A 23704-nucleotide genomic window follows, 5' to 3' on the forward strand; every position below is an offset into this window, starting at 1 on the left:
CCAATATTGCTATTTTAAAACTCTTATGACAAACAGAGCACCTATCAAACAGCACTCACTGCTGAGTGACTAATTATAACTCTTATTCAGAGTACTGTCTTAGTGGAATATTTCTAGACTTCCTAACTGTCTGATGGAGATAAATTGAAGCAGAATTTTTTAGCCTATTACAAAGCACATTATTTGAAGGACATGCAATGTAGGAAAGGGAGGAAATATGCATGTAGTTCTTACTATTGCTCATTTTTACTGTTTTATTAAAGATCAACTTAAAAGCAAACAGTTCCTTACCAGAGACTGTGCTTTTAGCCACATCATTCTCAACGTGGGTGTTGTAAACCTTCACTATTACAAATAAAACCTGTGGAGTTGAAATGCAGGAGGCAATGAAGAGCTGCATCTGTGAGCTGGTATTTAGGTGCTGAAGGCCTGGGGCTTTAGCAGGTGCAGTGCTCATAGCAAGCAACAAGAGAGAAGCTTTTTTTCCAGTGCAGGGTTGGTGGCTCAGCTCAGATCTGCCACGTCGTTGATGCTGACGTGCCAGACTTTGCACTGAAACAACTGAGGATTGTTCACAAGTTCAGGTTCACCTGCTGTGCTCGAACGACGTCTGATGCAAAGCTGTAGTTCATTTGTGAAGGGAACATATGGCTCCTTTCTAAACATGAGGATGGAGTTTGGTAGTTATATTTTAAATATCCCAGGACCTCACACACAGTATTTAAAGAGTTTTTTTTTAAATGTGCAGTTGGTTGGTGTTTTATCAGTATTTTTTTCCCCAGGATTATCTGTACCGACTGCATGCTTTTAGGTTTATAATGTGCTATGTTCATGTTTTTAGTTTGTTAATGCATTGACTTTTAATGTAACATCATATGAGATAAATGTTTAATAATTATGTATTTTCATAACCGCAGTCAAGAGGAGATAAGCTATGCATGAATTCAAAAGCAGGTGTGTGTAGAACATAAATTAATATAATGGCTCACACAGAGCTTAGGAAAAAAAGTGTGTTTATTAACTGCTGTTGTTTTTTACTAACTTGACAGCTGTATTTCTAACTTTTTTTGGCTGTAAGTTCTAAGTTTTGGCTGGGAAAAGAGATTTCAGAGCTTGCATTTTAAATTACATAAATCCTAACGGAGGGTAAAAATTCTTGTGGTTTCTCAAATACTATTTTCCAACAAAATTAACTTTAATGTCTGGCTTGATGTAGTTTTCCCCTTCAGGAAAGAATTATCCAACATGAATTTGCTAACAGCATAATACATCTATCCAGACATTTAAACAAGAATCCTCATGAGATATTAGGGTTTGGGGTTTTATCTCCAAATGATGAAAAACTCCTAAGTCTTGACTTGTAGGTTAATGCTTGCTTTTCATGCTTTGGAAGATCCTGACGTGTAGATTGGCATCCCCAGGGTTCCACTTCTTCATCTCCCTTGTCTATGATCACACTCAGAAGTGTGAATTGCTGGTATCTGGTTGAGCTTGGTCTCAGCTGCTCATGGGAAGCACAAGATTTGTTCACTTCTGGATTCCTATTTAAGGAGAGCCAGCAATGAGGTGTTCCCAACAAGCTCAAGCATACCTCCATGCTGAGTTCAAATGAGCAGCAAGAGGAGCAGAAATGTAATTCTTCATACAGGGTCTGATCATTAAGAAGAAAATTGGGAGGGATGATTCTCAACCTAGAACTCCCACTGCCAAGAAGAAAGGGTGTGACCAGAGCAAGTAGTAGTTCACTGGAACTGTCAGAATTATTCACTGGTGAATTCAGAGCTCTGCACTGAATTCTCAGGCTTATGTGTGGAAACCAGCACTGACTTGCCCATTTCTGCAGGCAGTTGTTGCTTTGGACAGCAGTCCTTGATGTAGATGTGTTTCCAGTCTGACTGCATCAGCTGGCTTCCTGTTCATGGGCACAGAGGAAAGACTGCTTCTCTAGGGAATACTCAGATGGAACAGAATTACATTTCTCTGTTCCCTCTCCTGTTCTTTCACATTAATTTCCTCTTGTATGCACACATTGCTACATTTTTTTCCTGCTTTGGATAGCAGTTTTATGTAAATTGTTTCATGGGACTGTTTATATTTAAGTTTTATAGAATTGCCTTCACTGTGCTATTCCCTGATTAATAGCTGAGAATGAAGCAAATGAAAGCTGATGTAGATGTTTGGGATATAGATCCATGGTGAGGCTGAATGGGAAGATGGGAGTGGGGGGCTGGTGACTGTGTGAAGCATCTCCTCTGTCTGTGGACTATGGTGGAGAAAAAGCTTGAATATTTTTGAGGAAGGTGAATCCTAGGAGTGTTTACTGTTGCTGGCAAGAAGGAGGAAGGATGTCAGATACTCTTGGTAATACTCCCAGACACATTAATACTTCAGCATGGTTAGAGGTGATAAAGGTGGGAATTAGTGTTCCATGTTCCCTGTACAGATTAGCCTGGAGAGATCCATGCTCTGTTTGTGTGTAACCCATCCCAGTGGAAGAGCAATAGTGGGACTGCTCTGAAAAAGCCTTAGTGCAGCTGGCCACAGGGGAGACCAGAAGCAGCTACCAGAAACAGACTGAGAAAGTCTGTAGCTTGTGCTGAGAAAAATGTCTGTCTCTTCCTTTTTACTTCTTGGAATGGACAGGAGCAGGGAGGGCTGGGAGGGTTTGTGCTTGGGAAGTCTCTGTGTGGCACTGCCACGGCTGATGGGAGCTGTGGCAGTGTGGGGCCACTGCTGCGTGTGACTGTTGGAAGAGGGGTTTTATTCTTGCAGGTGGATCTTGCAAAAACAGGGATCCTGTAAAAGCTGGTGAGTAATGAACAGCAGCAAAGGTCTTTGCCTCTCAACAAAAACACACTGGGATGCAGAGAAGGTGTTCACACGTGACAGGAGCAAACATGTAAACTGCAGTTGTGTGTTTACCAAAAATCAGGCTGTTGTCCGGGTTTGGGTTTTTTTTCCTCCATCTTTTCTTTCTTTAACAGGCCATGAGATCCCCATTAAAATGAAATATGGTGTAATTGATAGATTTGGCACTGTGTGCTGTAAAATAAGGAATTATAGCTTGTGCTTATGTATTACTCTGTACTTAATAGGACTTAAGTAGAAGAGAGGATTTGCTTGACTAACCTTCTGAAGAGGAAAGCCATCATATGATAGTATAATTAACTTGAGATAGAACACATTTTTTTTATTTTAAATGACAAAATTCATGGCTCATTCTTGTTGGCAAGCTATACCCAGACATTCAGCATTTTCCACCCTAAATTTAGTATGATGCTGAAAGTTAAACTTTTTCTATGGTTAAACTGCATCTCTGATGTTATACCAGAGATTTCAGAGGTCTTTTTTTGTTTTAGGAAGATCTTGAAATTGACATGCCTTGTGTAAAACTGTTATTTTGCATTCAGACTTAGGAGAAAAAAAAAAAAAAAAAAAAAAAAAAAAAAGAAAAGCCCACAAAACCTTTTAGACCATAAAGGTCTTCTAATGGAATTTTACTGATTATTGAAAATTACCATATAGTAACCATGCCTCTTTATTACTGTTTGATCTCACATACTGATTCTGGTGTGATGCAAATGGAAGGTCTGATTCCTGAACTGCAGTAAAGCAAAATGTTCTATTATTGTGTAGCTCTACTGACTGAAATGAGAATATACTTTAAATTGCTGCTATCTGTATGCATGCTCTGTATGTTCTTATTCAGAGCAGAAATCAGAGCCTTAGATGTCGGTGGTCTGGTCTGCAAGAATCCCACATGGTAAGAAGATAGGCAGATTATTTTGAAAGTGCTTATTGATTTGAAATTACAAAGTCATTGTACAAACTGCTTTGCTTCAGTGCTATTGTCAGTGGCAGTACAGCTCAGTTTGTCAAATCTCTCCTGCTGCAGAGACCGACAAAGAAGTGGGGACTTCCTTCCTTCTTTCCCCCATCAAGTTCATTTTGCAATGCTTGGTTCACATTTCAAGTTTTATCTTTAAAAGAAGCTATTTGCAAAAAAAATGGAAAAAAGATCAGGTCCTGGGTTTTGCATATAATAATATAATGCAACATTTTAACTTTTACCCACAGATTTTTGTTGCTATTCTATTCTAATACTGCAACCTTTTTTTTTTTGTATTTTCTTCTGGGCTCTATAATTAACATATTCTGGATGAAATTGTGCACAGTTACTGCCACAGTATAAAGTGTTCCCAGGTTGATGGCTGGCTGACTTTAATGATCTTGATTCTTGCCTGTAGAAAAAGCCAGAAATGATGCAGGTATAATTTAGGTAACTGTGGGATGAACTACCTAAATTGAAAACCTCCTCCACTGCCTTTGGCAAGAATCTCTCCACCATGGTAATAATTTTTCTTGCCTTAAAGGCCTGCATTAGAGGGTTCTTCTAAGAAAGTCCCTTGGAGCTGAAGGGGTAATGTCCTTTAAAACTGCTGCTTTTTCCTTGGCTCATGGGCTAGAAATCCTGCTCTTTATTACAGTCTTTAATGCGTTGCAATAATCTAGAATGAAAATATATTAAAATGGGCAAAAAGGAAGAAAAAAATATCTTGGGAGACCATAGGAAATATTTCTTGTGAGATGTGATGTAGTGCTACTCAATTGTTAAATTAGATCATATTGCAACATTTATTAATTAGGTCATATATCTGGTGCCAAGTTTCGCATCATGGGTATTTGATAAAGTGATAGCAGAGCTTGAAAAACTAGTTTTATGTTTAAGAGCTATATACATCCTATAAATGTTTGACAAGTGAAAACAAATTGTTGCAATTTAGTAGTTTCGGGCATACTTTGATTAGGAAATTATTTTCTTCTTGTTATTCTCAGTATGGATTAGCTTAATTTTTGAGTCTTCATGGATTGATTTTTGTAATTCAGCACTTTCACTTCCAGTTGGAGTTGAAATCTATGCAACCAACCATTTTCTCATGTGGTCAAAAAGGAGCACACTGAGTTTTAATGTTGTAGCAAATATAACCCAGTAGGACCCTTCAGTCAGTCTGGATTGTGGATTCATGAAAATAAAAGGCAGGCTTCATCAGGCTATCTGTCAGAACTGTGAAATGAAGCTCAGTTATGGTCTGTGTTTCTCTTTAGATCTCATAAATGGAGCCCAGGAGCAGTGTGAATTGCCTCCTATGGATGGTTTTCCTCACTGTGAAGGGAAAATAAAGGTAAGTGAACTGGGTTTAATCTTATGTGCATTCTATTAAAAATACAACATATGTTGCAAGAGGTCACCACTCAGCGGTGTTAAACATGAAAAACTGAGTCAAAAAATAGGATATTTAGGACTGTGTGTCACTGCAGCATTGCTCTCCTCAAGCCTTTAATACTACTGCTGCAGAGAAATAAAGTGGCATCCTCTTAAGACAGCAAAAATCTGCCATATTAAAATGCTATATTATTTACTGAAAAGCCTTATTGTTTGAATGCTATCTTGATATTCAGAAACTACTCCTTTTGGAAAAGCCCTGATTTCTTCCCCATGATGAGTAATTTGGGGTTCCCCTGCCCCAGGACTGTGATTCTGTGGGTACCTCACTGCAGCCCCTTTTCCAGCATGATGTTTCTTTGCTCTTCTTTCATCTCTTTGCCCACAGGTGTGTGTGGTTCCTCTATTCCCCTTTTCCCTTGAAAACATTCTGGCTCTTCTGCTCAAAAGTAGGCAGTGCCTAAGTGTGCAACCAGAATTCTGGGATTCACAGGGCATTCTACATAAGTCCTGTATTTTACTAATAATGCAGTTGGAAAGGCTAAATATTACAACCCATCAGACTTTAGCTGGAAAGGAAGAAAGAAAAAGGCAACAAAAACAAAGAAACAAACTCCAACAAACTTGCAGAAATTGAGGTTTTTAAGGGTTTTTTTTTTCCCAAGATATGTTTCAAATGTAAAAAATATTGATTTATTACTGTGAATGCCCCATCCCTAAAAGTTCAGTGCCAGGTTGGAAGGGGCTCAGAGCAACCTGGTCTAATGGGAGCAGACCCTGCCCATGGCAGCTGTATTGGAATGAGATGATCTCTAAGCTCTCTTCCAACCCAAACTATTCAATGATTCTATGATTAGTGGTGGACAATAGTAAAATTTCTGCTTGCTTAAATACTCAAGTATTTGCGAAATTAAAAGTCTCTGCATTTTGAATCTCTGGTCTGTGTTTTGATCTGTTTTGGCAAACAGGCTGCATAGTAACTATGTAATAAATTATTTGAATATTGAAATATGAACTGAAATTAATTATTTGCTTCTGCAGAAATGGCAGATTTCTGTCTTGGTAACTGAAATGATATGTGAAATTCTAGAGGGAGCATGTCATGGTGGGAAACACACAGTGCATTTCAACTCAAGCCACAGCCAAATGTCTGGATCCCAATTTTATTCTCCTTTTGATATTTGTCTCTGCTTGCCTGGCTGCCAGTTTGTATAAGCTGTGCTCACATCTGCTGTGCTGTTGCTTCCCCAGCATTACTGAAAGCAGGGATACAGTGCTGCTAATCATTAATAAATTCCTGGTTTGTTATTTGTGATATTTATAGTCACTTTGCCACTTCCTCCATTATTCCTGGGTGGGAAACAGAGCTATTTTGTCATACTTGAACCTAATAAACTTCTATGTCTTCTGTTGCAGTGGATGAAAGATATGTGGCGATCGGATCCCTGTTATGCGAGCTACGGTGTAGATGGGTCCACGTGCTCCTTTTTTATTTACCTCAGTGAGGTCAGTAGTCTTTTCATCTGCAGAAGGGGAACATCACATTGCCTACATAGCTTTGTACTTTTCTCGAAAGAAATCATCATTTTGTTCGGAATAATTGGGTAAAGAGGAAAAAGTTATTAAAACTGAATTATTAAGTGTGTTGCTGTTATTCATAAACTCTGCAGGGGTTTCTAGCCTGAAGAATTCTAATGTTTGTAACTGCTGTGATATAAGTAGCAGCTCTCCAGGGAGGCCACGTTGGGTATCCTGTTAAACCTGCATGTGAAGCTCAGTCAGAGATCTTTGCCTTTAAACACTTTTTCTGTTAGCTTTAATGCAGCTGCTGAGGTACTAATAGGGAGGCATTTGGAATGGAAAATTTAGAAAATGGTGCTAGATGGTCCATTGTCCTAAGCAGCATGGCCACTTGCTGCTCGGAGACTGTTTGTGAATTGTGGAATCTGTAAGCAGGAACAAAACAATAGAACCTGAACATCACATTTTTGAGTGAAGTTGCAGCTATATTGGCTAAAGCCTTTGGTACCTGTCACAGCCTGAGGTGTTTTGTACACAGCTGAGTAGGGTGCTTGTCCTGGTGAGATTTTATTTCTATTTCCATAAGACTTCTTTCCCAAGAATTAATTTTGTCAAGTAATTATCATGAGAGCTCTATTAATGGCTTGAAGTGTGCATGCACCAGAAATAGTCAGGTGTATTTGATCACTCAGCCTCTTCTTTCTTATAAATGAAATTTTGATAATTTATGGCAACTGATCTTAGGAGTATTGATATCCAGTGGCTCACTGCTTGCAAAGGACTGAAAGAGCCAATGTGGCTGCAGGATTGCAACTAATAATAATTTTGTAGCTTCTGTAGGATTGGGAGGGTTGGGCTGGGATTTTAAATTATATATCTGAGATTAAAACAGTAAGTCTGTTATAATAAATGGCTCAGTTGTAATCAAAGCAGTTTCTGTTGATTTACTCAGTTGACTGTCATTGAACTTCTGGGGGTGTTGCTTGAAGCAGCAATAGTTAAATGCATATCCAAAACATTTATCTGAAGGCATAACAAAGGCTGGGTTGAATCACAGTTTTGACTCATTCCATTTCTAGCACCAAGTGTTGATTTATTTATGGGCTGTGAAGCTGTGAAAAGAAAAGATACAGGACAACTGTATTATTTATCTTGTTATTTATCATGGAGGCTAGAAATATGGTTTCATAATCATCTGAAGTTGATCTAAGGTTTCTACTAGAAGGTTTTGTTTTAGCAACAGAAGAGCTATGTTTGGTCATTAGTATTCTGTCAACCAGCAGGTTCTTCGTGGTTTTAATGCAGATATATCTTAAAAATTATGATGTATCTCAGCTGAATGTGAGATTCTAATATCCTCAATGACATTGATTATTTTGCATTTCTGTTAAATCCCAATTTTTTATGTGACAATCTTCCCTTATCATCAGTCTTGAAAAGTCAGTTGATGCTGTTAGCTCTTTAGCTCTTTCATAATTGATCTTTCAAGGCCAAATGTGAACAGACTTTCAGAGGCCAAATGGTTGTTTTTTCAAGGGTCTTGGGATTTGAATTTTTTTTTAAGCAGCAATATTTAATTTGGTCAACTTTTCATTTCATGAAGGAATACAATTGCAATTAACCTGTGGAGATATTTGGTAACTTCAGAAAAAGGTTTTTTTTTCTTTTTTTTTTTTCTTTTAGAGTATTTTCTTATGACAGAATGTAAAACTAATATTGGGTGAGCGTGTTATTAACCTTGAGTTTAAATTTGGCATTCTTAATCCTATGATTAATTTCATGATTAATGTCCAGCAGCAGAAGTTGAAAGCTTAAATGTTTGCGAATACAAGCATGAAATGAAATTCTAATAACACTACAATGATGTGGATTTATGAGGTGTGTTGGCTGCTAGGGATAACTTGGAAATGCTGTTGCAAGAGTAATTTGTCAATGTGGACAGTGATGAAGAGTTGACAGTTTATAGCGTGGCTGCACAGTTGAATGATAAATGCACCTACAGAGCTCTCAAGTCAGAACTGCTGATTTAAAATATTAAAATGCATTAGGGTAATGGAAAGGATATTACTGTTAAGATTTTTCATTTTTACTTCAAGGTTAGACTATTGGGGTGATATGGTTGTCTATGTGCATGTTTCCAAAGGCAATGTATGTATCAAATTATGTACAACCTCAGTTTGGAAAAACAATCTGCATGAAATTATGCATATATCTACTTTTACTCTTCAAATCACCTCTACAATCTAGTGTGACAAGTGTCTATGCTCTTTCATACTCTTCTGGGATCTACTTTTTTTATTCTGAAGCAGTTTAGTTAGGGTGTTACATTATGCTCATCCAGTACTCTTTGTAACGTAATATTAAACTTGTAAACAAAGGAGCCCAAAATGTTTCATTTTGGTGTGCAAAATGGGTCAGAACCACAGAGACAAAAAGTAATTTGTCCACAGTTTATGAAAGGTTTAGAAACAAAAGGTTGGCATAAACCCAGCCTTTGGGTATCAGCCATGTGCTCTGTTACGTTTTCCCCATGAGTGTCTGCAAAACATAAACAATGCAGACAAAATCCAGGCTGCCCCAGGTGTTCCCTCCTCAAGAGCCTGCTCAAGTGCAGGTACCAGCAGTTCTGCCTTGCTTTGGGTGGCAAAAACACCTGCAGGAACTCAGGAACAGCTCTTCTCCAGTGCTCTGTGTCTTGGCTGCTTGAGCAGAATGGGAGGCAAGTGTGGCAGCCCAAGGAAAGCAAGAAGCAACCCAGCATGTCCAGGCTTCTGCATTTTATTTAAAGCTGACCTCTGTGCAAACTTGCAGGTGAAACAGAGAATTTTTGCACTTCTTTCTCACTGTTTTGCTTCAGGTGCTGGATCTTCCCTGGGGTGTGATATGCAGCTGTGTGGCCATGGACTCATGGAATGGCTTGGGTTGGAAGGGACTTTAAAGCTCATCTTGTTCCCACCCCTGCCATGAGCAGGGACACCTTCCACTGTCCCAGGTTGCTTCAAGCCCTGTCCAGCCTGGCACTGTGCACTTCCAGGGATGGGGCAGCCACAGCTTCTCTGGGCAACCTGTGCTTCACCACCCTCTGGTCCTCAGAACACAAATTGTGCTGGAGTCTTTGAAGAGTGGGTGAGATAGAAATGGCCTGAATAGCAAAACCAGGCTTAAATTCTCTTGAATACAGAGCCAGACAGGGATTAGAAATAGCAAACATTAAAAAGCAAGTTAAGCTTGCTTCCTTTTAGCCATGATGCCCATAGAGAAGAGTGAGTTACTTTTAATCTTAGCATTTAGTTATGGGAAAGGCAGTTGTTTAACACTGTAATGGCATTGGCACAGTTATCATTTTCAGGGATGGCATTGCCTCTGGGCAGAAATGTGAAAAAATTAATTTCTAGGCAGTATAAAAATATATTTCACTGCAAAATGTCAGTTTGCAGCTGAAGAATGAAGCTTTTAAAAATATCTTCTAGAAAATGAGTTTTTCACACTATTTCCAAGCTTTAAAAAGAAAAAAAGTGCAAAAATTGAGATGGCTTATAGATCTTTTTTTTTTTTTCTTTCTTTATCTACATACATGTTTCTCTGGGATGACTGCTTTCCACACAGGAGTGGGACTGGTGGTCAGCTGGTAGCTGTGGTCCAAGTTACCCCCTCCCATTACACTGGTGCTTACCTGCTGGAGCTGGGCAGGTCTCTCTAAAGTCCCAGGCTTTGGATCTCCAGCTCATCTTCCAGGTGCACATGTAATTTTTGGTACCCATCTTGGTATCCAGCACTTCAAAGATTTAAAACTGGTTTGAATTCCAGTTTGTGAGACTCCTGTAGCTTTTGCATGTGTGCTAATACACTTCTGGAGAGAATTCTTGTTTCCAGCTCTTCAGACTTGATGGAAACACAAGGCATAGTTTGGTAGTGGGAGTATTTTTCTTCATACTCTTCTGCTTTCAGGGCTAAAGCAGTAAAACACAAACTAAAGGTGATTTTGAACATGGATTTGTTTCCAGGGTGCAAGCTGTAGTCTGAGGCACAATTTAGTGAAAATTCCTGGGTATCATAATTATAGAGATTCCTTTAATCCTTGTGGTTATTCTAGATTACTGCAATTTGCTCATGTCCATGGGGAAGTCCCCTTTCCACAATTTCTGCTGCTAATCCTGGACATTGAGTTAATGATTTGCATTTCTTCAGTGTAATGTAACACCAAACCAGCTTCTTTCAATTCTATGCAAATACTCAGAAATTTCACAAAACCAGTGTTGTTGTCTGAAATGTAAATCACCAAAAGTTCAGACTTACTTAGTCATCTTACATATGTCCCTAAGAAACTGAAATGCTAACGATAGTCAGCACTTTGTCCCTGAATTACCTGTTGGTGGATTGGCCTGATTTTGGGTGATTTGGGCTGTTATTTTTTCTTCTTCTGTCACCTTAAACTGGGATTTTTTTTAATGACTTGTTAGAAAAGACATAAATGCCAGTGTATGAGAGAAATCAAATACAGTGCCCATTACTGAAGGCAGAGAAGAGGCTGTTTGTTGATTGATGTGTGAAATGTTGTGTTGCAATGTCACTGGGGCTGTGGGCACCTAACAGCCAACATTTGAGACTGCCTCTGGAAAGAACCACATCCAAAGCTGCCTGTATCCTACTCCATTTCACTAACCAGACAGGCATTCATCTTGCACATCACAGGTTCTGCAACCCCTTCAAAGGGATTCTGTCAATGAGAAAATGCTAAACAAAAACCAGGAGTTGAACAAGTCATCTTCCCCATGGGAGCTGTCCTTTCGCATCAAATTCTCAAAGGGATTTGTGGCATTACAAGTTCACTACCTGCCTTCATACTGCTTCATAAATTTAAAGGTGCACTTTCTTTCACCACATGTTGCAGTGGATTTTTTTGTTTGTGTATTCTTCTCTCTTCGACTGACTTAAGACACTTAAGAGCAGCATTGTACCATGGATAGAAGTACACTGAGCAGTGTGTTCACCTGGTGTGCAAAGAAAGTTATTTTCGCTTCCCTGTGGATGGGCTCCACCTGCCCTTTGGCAGAATCCAAAATGAAGATTATCCCAAGTGCTCAGAGTGTACCCTTCAGCTCCAGCTTTATTCAACTCCCACTGTGACTCTTTGAAAGCTAAAAGGTCTTTCTGAAATTTTGGATGTGGAGAGCTGCTGGCAGAGTATACTTTGATTCAATTTGGAAGATGCTCAGACTACTCCAGTGCTACAGATGTTTGTCAGGTTCTTAAAACTCTGCTTGAAGTACTTGTTCTGTAATAGAGTCGAGTGCTGCAATCTTGCCTTGCATTCACTTTCAGTGTGTGTCTGAGGAAGAGTCACTGGAACAGACACTTGCAAAGCTTCTATAAAGCTTTCTTACTCTTCAAATTTATTAGGCTTGTTTGGGTTTTTTTTTTTTTTTTCATCCTAAACCTAGCCTAACATCTCAAAGCAGTTCAGAGCACCAGCTTTTCTCTTGTATCTGAAATCATGTAGCACTTAAATTTTGAATTTTTAAACGGCTGTGCTACTTAACCTTAAGGAGCTGGCTACTTACACTCCAGGCAGTGCTGTGACTGATGGGATTCCAAACCAAGTAGGGAACACTTGACTTCTCAGGTAGACACAGTTTCCTGAGCAAGATCAAAGACTATCTAATGCCCTTGATTTGCATTGAATTCAGTACCAGGAACAGGAGGCACAGCTGGTCTTATTCAAAAATATGACAGTACAAAGATAAATATAGTGTGTTCTGAATAATAGCTTAGCATTTATATCACTCATCCAAAAAAATGGTCTGTCTTCAAATCTGCACTTGCTGCTTCCCAACATTCGTCTTTACCTGCTAATCTGTCTGGTATCACATCCTTCCTGTTAAATCATCTACATGACAGTACAACAGTAGGTTGCTATGGAGAGAATAAGCTGAAAAAAGAAGTGATGGTAACCCAGTGAGAGGAAGGCAATGCTGGAAATGGGCAAGAGGAGCCCTGGTTCCTTCTTCAGGGGCAACTTTAGTGTTTGGTCTTAAATGATCAAATGAACAAGTTAAAGAGCAGGATCCAAATGAACATCACTGCCTTCCTTAACCTTGCTCAGAATTAGGGCTTGTTGTATGTAGATCTTCTGTGCCTAAATAGCTTCAAAGCTGAAGTATATTTCTGATGGAGTTTTCATCTAGACCCACTTTACTGATATCATAATCCTTTCTGCCATCATTGCTGAAGATCAATAAGGGAAAATGAGAGTCAGACCAACTGCAGACAGTGATATTACTTTGAATCTATTCCTTAAGTGTTTATTTGTGATGAGAATTATTATAATTTATTTTTAGACTAGAGGGAATATTTCTAAAAGCACAAAAGAACTGTATTTGTTTTTTAGTCAGTGAGGCGTGCAGTGAACTGTCCTTGGCAGCCCTGAAAAATCTGCAATTCCTTTAGGATGCCTTGTGGTGCAATGTGAAATACATAAAGTCAGAAAAGGGGCACGTACAGTAGTCCTTGAAATGTCATATCTTAATTTAGATCAGTTCTAATGCTAGGAATAATGCAAAATTTGTACTATTAAAACAAAGGGGAAAAAAAAAAGAAAACAGAGAGAGTGTGTGACTGTGCATGATTTACAATGTGGAGCTTGCAACTCTTTTCTGCCACAACTTTATAGTTGTAAAAGTTAGGATTGATCATTGCTACACTTTCTGGTGTGGTTCCAGAGTTGAAGACCACTGAAGAATCAGATGTTTTCAAAGGAGGTTGATAAGTCACTGCATTCAAATGTTATATTAAACACATTGAGTAGGTTAAATCATAGCATTCAAAATGCTTTTTTATAATTTGTCTGAAGAACCCAAGGTTGATACATTTCTTCCCTTTAATGAGGTTGGGATGGCTATTCATTTATTTTCATGTGATTGGCCCTCTAAGCAATCATATGGTGTGATCTTAAGCCTTTAATCTGTAATGCTCCAGGCTTCTGCAGCATGATTAAGCTAAAATTGTGTTTTGACAGGTCTGTGATTGGAGGAACCATAAAAGCAACTCTGACTTTCAATTCTCTGAGAGTTGTGAACTTAATCAGTAGTGATGGGGTGTCTTAGCCAGCTGATAAATTTTTACATTTCCCCCTTTTCACAGTACAGTCATGTTTCAGTTTTCATGGGTTTGCTTCCAACGCTGAGATTCCTCCTTCCCCAGAGCAAGTGGTCTAATTTCTTAAGGTACATAAATAAAAAGGATTCTACACAACAGGCAAGATCCCTGGGGGCAGCTCAGGAGCTCGCAGTGACTTGCATCCATTTGCTATTTCTTCACTGACTACTCCCTGTTGTACTTCTTTATTTTCTAGTGGACAATAATAGAAGTATTGCATTTACATTGATCATGTTTCTCTAAGAATCACAGCTGTTGATGCTTGTGGATATTGTTACTTATGTTATGATTACCTTATTTATAGCCTTCAAACATGGTGGCTTTGATTCTATAATGATTCTTACTTTTTTAGTCTGCATTGCTACAAGGTAGAACTTTGATCCTTTGATTTAGCAAGCTTTGTCTTTTTATAAAGATATTCTAAGGAGATGAAAATGTTCCAAAATACATATTTTTGTAAGGTGTAGAAGCATAAAAAACTTATTGAAAACATTTTAGAACTGCTCAGAGAAATTGTATTTTGAGCATTTAACAACTGACCTCTGCCTTGATCTTCTGTTTTCATTATCTTGAATGAATATCTAAATGTGACTTCTGATGGCAAATTTGCTGGGTTAAAAGAGCATTGAATTGCAAAAAGCAATCTTAAGCCTTTTCTGCAAAAAAAAAGCAGTTTTATTTTGAAATGATCACATTATTATGAGCTGATTACTTATTTAAGTCATCAGGTTAACTATAAAGGTGTAATATAAAGGCAGTGTGTGGAGGCTTTGGTCAAGCAGCTGAAAAATAAAGTAACATTATTTATTTTGATGTGATTGTTTTACAGGTTGAAAATTGGTGTCCTCGTTTACCTTGGAGAGCAAAAAATCCTAATGAAGAAACTGATCAAAAAACAGTGGTAAGAACAACCATGTTCTTAATAAGGACAATCAAGAGCAATAATTCAGTAATTGTGATTCATGCAAAATATCCTGTGCCACATGAATGCTAAACAGATTAGAATTTACAATTTTTACTCCTCAATTCTTCAAAGCTGAAAGGAATCCTTCTTGATGTGTGTAGCACATGTATCCAGTCATTGTATTGTGCTTTTGCTGGCAGATTTTCATTAAAAACATTTCTGTGTTTAAATTTATGAAATACTCTACGCAGATACTGAGAAAAATTACAAATCCACAAACTGCTCACCAGTGTTAAGTGTATGTGAAAATGTCCATTTTAATTGTCCCAAAAATATGGGCCTTTTTTACAAAGCTGCATTAATGGGAAAGGCTTATATCCATTTCAGGTTTGTAGTAACATTTTTATTAGTCCCAATTTTTTCCTATTAAATACTATAAACACACAGAGTTGTTTCTAAATTGTTACAGCCTAATTTATGTAGTAATTAGGTATTTTAAGATAATTTAAGATAATTACTGGGCTGCATATGAACACTTCTTACATAATATAAATATAGGCTGCCTCATTTTTTAAAACCAATTTATCTTAGAGCAGTCTAGATTGAAAACAAGTATTTCCTTTAAAATTTATACCCTAGTAATGTTTCTTCCTTTCTGGTATAATTGGAGACTTCCTTGTGTTTGGAACATTCATGATACACATAAATCTTGAGCCCACTGTTCTGTATTATGATTTAGACATACCTGTACCTCATTTTGAAGCACATGAACAATACCAGGTCTTATATTGCAGAAATAAACACATTGTGAAACATTGCAAATATATTCTGGGCTACCAAGTACCACCAATAAAAATAACAGTAATTTATGTAGTTTAGAAATGTCTGTTTAAATATATCATTAACACTTGAACTGAAATCTTAACGTGCTAGGAGTGTATCTTTTTTGCTATTTCTATTTCTTTTTTTTCAAAGAGGAATATAAAGAGCTCACATTTGAGCAGTTTTATAACTTCTGGAAAGTATGCTGAAGAATAACTAATGTTTGGGGTGTTTCTTAACACTTTGCTTGAAGGCTGAAATTCGGATCAACTTTGATAATCTGTACAAAATGATGTCAAGGCATGAGGAATTCAGGTGGATGATGTTGCGCATCAGACGAATGGCTGATACCTGGATTGAAGCCATTAAATCACTTGCAGAAAAACAAAATTTGGAGAAAAGAAAACGAAAAAAGGTAAATGAGAACACTTTTATTCCTGTCACTTGCTGTTATATGGGCTCTTTCAAGCTTCTTGTCCCAGGTGTACTTTCAGAGTGGAAATATAAAATATAAAAGGCTCGTGTTTGTACTCTTCTCAAGAAGTATTTTGCTGTTTGAAATGCAGTTGCAATGGGTGTTTGCTTTACAGATAGTTTTACGTGTTTTGTTTGAGTCAATCTTGGAGTAAGTTTTCTGATCTCTGTAGTTTTGGATAAAATAGAGACTATGTACAGACTATGCTCTAAAGGGAGAATCTGTGAATTTACTGCAAGCTGATGACACTGGAGTGTTTTATGTAGTCATGGGAAACAGCAACTGTACATTTTTGTCCAAAATTGAGACTCTAAATGGTGTATCTTGGGTTTGGATTTGAGTAGACTTAAAGTTGACCAAAACTTTGGATTGGATCAGTTTAGACCTCCTGTAATGAGTTCAGTTTTAAAGCCATGAGATACTTGAAGTGAAAAGGTATAGTTAATTTGATTTTTTTTTTTAATTACCTTAACTAGTTAAGATAAAGCCAAAAGTTGCAAGCACCACACAGGTTTCCTTTCTTGCCTAGTATTCCTGGAGCCAGTCCTGAGTGGCAGCAACCCCATGTATATTCATATTTCTACCCTCTGTTAAGCCTGCCTGGCTCAGCTCCTTGCTGGAGATTCTCAGTCCTTGCATTCATTACAAAATTAACTTATTTGGGTGGAAGTATTGGCTTGTTAGCTTTGATTTTTTTTTTTTTTTTTTTGGCCATAGTTGGAATTTAATAGAAAGAAAAACTGCTGTAATGTATAACAGTTGCATGTTTAATGTCGATAACTGAAACATATGACTTTCCTTTCCAGATCCTTGTACATTTGGGGCTTTTGACAAAAGAATCTGGATTCAAGATTGCAGAAAATGCGTTTAGCGGTGGCCCTCTTGGTGAATTAGTCCAGTGGAGTGATTTAATTACATCTCTGTACTTACTGGGCCATGACATCAGGATTTCAGCTTCACTGGCAGAGCTCAAGGAGTAAGGAGATTACTTTCACTTTGGAACTAGAATTAGAAGAAAAGAATTGTAAACTCTTGAAGCTTCTGTTAACAGTATATAATTTCATGAAGCATAAAATGAAAGTGATAATTCACTAAACAGAGGATAAGATTATTTTCATGAGCTAAGTATATGTGCCATGGAAAGGATAATGTGTTTTCATTGTAGCTTCAGGCTCCTGGGACTTCATAAATGAATGTTGTAAAATTCCAACTAAGCAGCTTAGTCTTTAACATTCCAGGTGCTTTAACCAGCTGCAATGGGAAATGTTACAGACTAGCCTAATTCTGTGTCCTCTGCTTCAGTTTCTGCAGTTCTTCAATCAGTATCTCATTCTAAGATAAAGGTTTAAGTTCTTTAAACATGTTACTTTTGATGTAGTTAATTGCTTGTGTTAGGTCAAATTGCTCCTTACTCTTCCTTGTCCTGCTTTACCAATATAAAACATCTGTTTGAAGCTTGAGCACATGTGCTTTTTCTGCAGGTTTCTTTTTTAAATGACATGGCAGCATTGTTTTATAGAGAGCTCTTATACTATAAAGCTGTCAATAGAAGGCAGAAATTATTTTGAATAATTTCAAAGCACACTATTTTTAAGCATTTCAAACATATCATTCTTTTGCTTAAACTAGATGAGATTTTTAGTGAATTAGTGCTTTACATTTAATAAATGTTGAGCATCTCTAGCATTTCAGTGTTCTTACATGGTTCATGGTTTCAAAACAGTAAAAGAGTAAAACCTTCTTAGAAACTGGAATTATTGGAATAAGTAGTATTACAGCATCATTTCAAGGTATTTGGGAAGTAATGCTTTTTCATATTGCTGCTTTCTTTGTTTAGGATTATGAAGAAGGTTGTAGGTAACAGATCTGGCTGCCCGACCCAGGGGGATAAAATTGTAGAACTCATTTACATTGATATTGTGGGACTGACTCAGTTTAAGAAAACCCTTGGTCCATCATGGGTTCATTACCAGTAAGTATAACACTCACTTGCCCTCTAAACTGCTTTGTAAAGGAGCTTTTGTTGAATAATACATGTCATAATACTGAAATAAGTCCATTCACGTGAATTTATTTAAAAGTGAAAATGCACTTTCCTGTTGTCTTTAGCTTTTAGGATTAAAGGGCCTAATACTTGTTCTTTGCATGCCATCATTATCCCCCCCCCAGCAAGCTTGAGATTCTCAGAATCAAATATTTTTAATCTTAAAAATCTTAATTATCCTCCTGATAAATCTTCATCTCTGTCCCTCTTTCCCTCCTTTGTTTATGTGCACTTCCCCCTCCCCATTTTTACTGTAAATTAGTAGATGAGCTGGGAGATTACTGCATTTTGTTTTTTTGTTGGAATACCAGAGGCATGTTTTGCTTGTTGGTGTTTGTAACCACACTGGATCAATGATTGTGGAGATTTATCTGTTGTAATTGTATTGCCCAACAACTGCAGTGCAATTTTCGATTCCATTTCTCAAGATACTGGACAGAGAGTTCAGGGGCAGGTCTGAAGAATAAACTGCAGTTATTGTTGCTTTTGCAATCTATAAACATCTTTCCATTAGAAATGGAAGATGAGGGTGCACTCAAAAATGACTTTGTGCACTTTTCTTCACATCTGCAGTTCTAGAACCTCTTTTCTTTTTGTCAGTAGCTTTAAACCATTAAGCCTCCCGTGCATTGTACAAATACACATCAGCACAAAAGAACCCCAAATCTAAATTACTGATGTTGAATTTTCCATACCTGCTTGAATTAACTGTGTTTCATGATCCACAAAGTCCAGTAAATCCTACTTGAAGGAAGGTATTGGAAGGTGTTCATGGCAGAGAAACTGTTTTCTTTCAGCCTCAGGATTTTCTAAAGCATTGGATCTTTCCAATGTAATTTTAAATGAGAGTTCTGTGGTCAACATTGCAAATTAGATTACTTTTAATCTCTTTTTTGAAACAGGGGAGTAAATGGATATTCTAGTTTTTAGGAGCCTCCTAATAAAGATAATCCCATTTTCCACCAAGCAACAGTTGCTTGTCTGTCTGCCAGATGTAATTGTCACTAGGAGATCACATGCAGCACTGTGGTCAGGATATGAAACCCTTCTTATAAATTTTAAATGTTTCTTCCTGTCTGCTTGCAATTACCCGTCTGGTATATCCTGTAACAAAGCTATGGAAATATATATTGAGATTATAGATAAGCAATTCAATTTTTGTTTCTTCATAGAATCATTACATCTTGAATTATCAATCTGTTTTTCATTGATTACTATTTTGTAGTAATGGCTGGTGTTGTCTTGTTAGGAGGGCAGAATTACATTTAACTCCAAGTACCTTATGTACTGTAGAATGTTTTGAGGCTTTTGGGGGAGAAAAAGATATCTTAATGCCTGTCTTCTACAATGCTGCATTTCATGGACTGGAAGGGAGTCTCATCCAGACCATGGCCCGACTGAAAAATAGATGAGGATGCATTTATCCTTCATGGGAGATTTTTGCCTCATCTTTCACTGAAGACTGAAAAAGATGCCCCAGCATGTTGCTTTATATAGTTAAGCTTTTCATTAAAGTGTTTTTCTTGGCCTGGTTTTGTGCTAACTGCCCATTACTGGTAATTCTAATAAGGTTCTGGAGACTAAATTACTTCTTTCTCTTTTCTGCCAGCCCCTAGGATGTCTTCTATACTGCTTTTCCTTCAATTTGCTTTTGCTTTCAATTTGCTTTTTAAAAATACATACATTTTAAAATACATACATTACTTACAATTCATCTTTTGTACACCTTTCATGAAACTTGTTGCATTTATTGTGAATCTCTCTAATTATGTGATGCTTTTTCTCAAGTTCAGTGTACAAAAGAGGATCCAGAGTCTAGCAGAGACTACAGAATTGATTAAAGCAGGGGAATTAATTTGTAGCTTCATGCGTGCTGTCTCCTATTTCAGGATCCTCTTCCAATCATTATTTTTTCTCCCAGTATCATCAGATACCTTATAATTTGTCATTAAACTGTTTTGAGGTTAAAACCACAAAGTGCCTTATAACAGCACAGGCATCCATTTCTGTTTAATTCCAGTAAAATAAACATTATCACAAACAAAGCTGCTTTTTAGCCTTTGTTCTTTACAAACTTTGCTTTTTTTCTCTGTTATATTTTATGTCAGTAGGAATAATTGTTTATCTCAAAAAAAACTGTTTTTCAGTGGACGTGTGCAGGTCAGCTCAGTCTGGTTAATACAGACCAGACTTAGAAAGAAATTAATTCCATGTTTTTATTCAATTCAGATCAGAATAGAGTGGCAGAATAAGCCTCTACCTTCAGAACAGTCACTTGGTAAGAGTGCTTTATATAATCTTTCTGGGTGAACTTGAGCCCTGAGGAAATTTTTGGTAGTTGCAAATCAGGTTTCTGGAACTGCAAGCTCGAAAGAATGACCCTGCTGCTTTGGGAGTGAGTATTTCTGAAAGACTCCTCTGCACAGCTGAGAGCACCAGTGACTTTTGGTAGTATGTGCTTTATCTGTGGGATAATTGGTGCTGCAAATAGCAGGAGCACAGCAGAACACATCTCATTTTGGAGAGCACCTTATTTCCAAGGATGGATGTGCTGGGTTTTTCAGTTCTGAGGTGTGGATGTTTGAATGCAGTTTGTGTGCAATGAATCAACATACAAATTAATAGTTTAATATAGTTTGAGAAGTGCAGTCTTTCTTAGCACTCTCTCATCCTCCATGCAGCACATAAAAATCTGGTATTTTTCATTTTTCCAGTGTCTCTCTAGCAATGACTCATTCCCATATGCCAACAATCCAGCTGGCTTTTTTTTTTTTCTTGAAATAAATTAACGTGACAGCTATCCTGAGAAATGAGCAACGTTCCTGCTTTGTACGTGTTTTCTAGAACACATCTTTTTTAGGAGGGTTATTTTCTGTCCTAAGATTTCAAATGCAAATACTGAGTGGCCTGATGAAATGGGAGAAGGATACAAAAAAAATGTGTATAAATACTTCCACTAGGTCAGCTCTGTTAAGACTGTGCTTCTGCCCAATACTCAAGGGGAAAGAAAAGTTGCCTTTAAATAATCCTGGGTTACTTTTGTCTGATTTTTTTTTTATAAGCCCTAAATTTTCACTTCTAATGTGCTAGACAAAAAAGACTAATATGGATGTTTCTAAAGCAATTTACTACCTACCAGTCCTCTTTTTAATTAGGCAGAGAATAGACTTATTCTGACACCAATTTCAGGGCACGCTGCAATTCTCTGCAGTTTCACTGCTAAAGCTAGGTGACATTTTAGGAAGGGAGAGTGGGAAAACTGAAATTAAAGGTATACCAAATTAGTATTTTAATTTAAAATATATCCCTGAGTTATAAAAAAAAATACTGTTTTGTCATTTTCAAAATTATTATTTCACTTTAGTAATGCTAATGCATTGTATGCAAAAATAATTTAAAAATGAAAGGCATCTAAATTATTAATTTAGATTAATATATAGATGAAACAAATGGAGACTAGTAGGGTAGACAATCAAGGCATTCCTACATATATTAAAATATCAGTTCAGCATAACTGGTATTAATTACATTAATTTCTAAATTTTAAATCTTTACCAGCTCCTTTCTTCTGCATTTCAGGGATTAGTTTCACCACTTGAAGCTTTGATCTCTCATACCACTCCTGCACAGACTTGCACTTTTTTTCTGTCATCTCTTTTTCTGACTTCATTTATACCAAATCATAGAAATTTTTCTTTTGTTTTCCAGCTTTCTGGTTTATATTTCAGTTGCATCACATCACCTGTCCTGATTCAGAGACCCTGCATGTATTGGACATGGTTCCTCATATGCCTGTGAACCATTAGTGCTTCTTATCTTACATCTGACTTCAGGAAAAAGAGAGGCAACAAAGCCATGTGGTGCCCCTTGCATACATCTCTTGACAAACTCCAGTAATGTTGCAGTTTTTAGCTTTCTCCTATTTTTCATTCTCCTCTACTCAAGTACCTGGCCAAAAGCTGTGTGTTTGAGAGGAATTTTGTTTAAAGGCCTGCCAAGAAACAAGAGGGCTCTTATTACTGAATGATTCATCAGTGCAAAACTTGTTTTGGTCCTGCTGGAGTATTTTGTGTGATGCAGAGATAATTGCCACTGTTGTAAAATATTTTCATTGAGAACAGTTGACAGAAAACACTGCACAGAAAGCGATCTGTCAGCTTTGTTGTTTGGTGAATCATAATATGTTGTATATTTTGACTTTCTTTTTGTTTGAAGTAGCTCTGTGAAGGTTTAAAAAAACACATCATTTTCCTCAATTTGTATTTTGAAATACAAAGGTAGCATTTTATAGAAGAGGTTAAAAGTTGCTGGGTTTTTTTTTTTTCTACTTCCCACATTATTAAATACTTTAGAGAAAGGAGCAAATATAAGTAACATGTACATTTATTTTGGGGACTAAAATATTTTGGTTTTAAAGTTGACAAATGGTTGGAGATAAGTTCTTTCACCTTTTGAAAGCTAAATTCTTTCACATTTAACCACCAAAATCAGGTGTTTTAGTGAACAGAAAGTTCATATGGGCTTGGAGCATGGGAAATGTTGAAAACTGGGAAATATAACCATTTTTAATAGTAATTTTTGCAGCTACCTCCCTTCTCTGCCACCCATGAGGTTGAGTCCCTTCCTTAGCACATACAAGCCCAATGATGCAATGTGCAGTGATGAGAGTTTGTGTTTGTAACACAATTGCACATGATATTTAATTCCTGTATAAGTCTTTTCTGCAGTTGTGTTTGTAGAGGGCTGAAGAATGGTAGAGTCAGCAGCTCTGGAGCCCTTAATGCACTTCAGTGGCAGTGGTCAGTATGACCAAGTCATAGCAAACATTTGGCAGGCTGCATTTTGGAAACATAACTTCTAGAATCTCTATCCTATAACATGTACTGTCTTCTTCATACTGACACTTTTCCTGGCCCTTTCTTTTTCAAGAAATTAATAGGATTTTAAATAAAGGGTGAGTGTGATTCTCTCATCCCAGGCCCTTTGTAATCCAGTGCTAGGATTTCTCTCTGTTGTGTGTTGGTTGATGCAGGTAATTGACTTTTAAGTTGTTTCTTCAAAAGTCTGTGACAAAATGTTTCATAAACAAATAAATGAGCTGACTGCAAGAACTCAGCATATTAAACCATCTTCAGTGCTCTTAGAGTAGGTATAAAAGTCAGAACCTGAATACCAAATACAATTGTCTGAAGACAATGTCCTCTTCTGCTCTGATCTTCTTGGCATATGGCCCCTGGTTACTGCATTTGATTTGTGGTAATGGTTGAAAACTTTAGAAAACACATGGAAAGTCCTCTCTTCTTCTGCCTAAATTCTACTCCAGAGCCCTAGGAAATGCAGGTGGCCACTGTGTCATTCCCATAAGCTCTACTTGGATTTTAAAGCATAGCTTCATTCTGTAAGGACAAAATAAGCTCCAGGGTTGTTATTTGAATATCAGATATATCCTTGAATTTGCTGTTCATAACATCTTTGTGAATGCAATATGAAAAGAAATGTTTGAAATTAAAATGTTCCTTCAGCTTATATGTTCTCCACAGCTGCAAACAAAGACAAAGC

At 37.3% G+C, this 23704-nt stretch overlaps 1 protein-coding gene across 1 annotated transcript in view; it reads left to right on the plus strand.

Moving 5' to 3' along the window:
- The window catches only part of MGAT5 (alpha-1,6-mannosylglycoprotein 6-beta-N-acetylglucosaminyltransferase), a 63752-nt gene that overhangs the window by 11368 nt on the left and 28680 nt on the right, over nucleotides 1-23704 (plus strand). The window contains exons 3-8 of the mRNA XM_053982314.1: nucleotides 5107-5183; nucleotides 6641-6730; nucleotides 14730-14801; nucleotides 15880-16041; nucleotides 16908-17077; nucleotides 17939-18073. Of these exons, the coding sequence (XP_053838289.1) occupies nucleotides 5107-5183; nucleotides 6641-6730; nucleotides 14730-14801; nucleotides 15880-16041; nucleotides 16908-17077; nucleotides 17939-18073 (706 nt within the window). The remainder of the gene's footprint in view (nucleotides 1-5106; nucleotides 5184-6640; nucleotides 6731-14729; nucleotides 14802-15879; nucleotides 16042-16907; nucleotides 17078-17938; nucleotides 18074-23704) is intronic.

This window comes from Vidua macroura, chromosome 7, assembly GCF_024509145.1.
Source record: "Vidua macroura isolate BioBank_ID:100142 chromosome 7, ASM2450914v1, whole genome shotgun sequence".
In the NCBI taxonomy this organism is placed as follows: domain Eukaryota; kingdom Metazoa; phylum Chordata; class Aves; order Passeriformes; family Viduidae; genus Vidua; species Vidua macroura.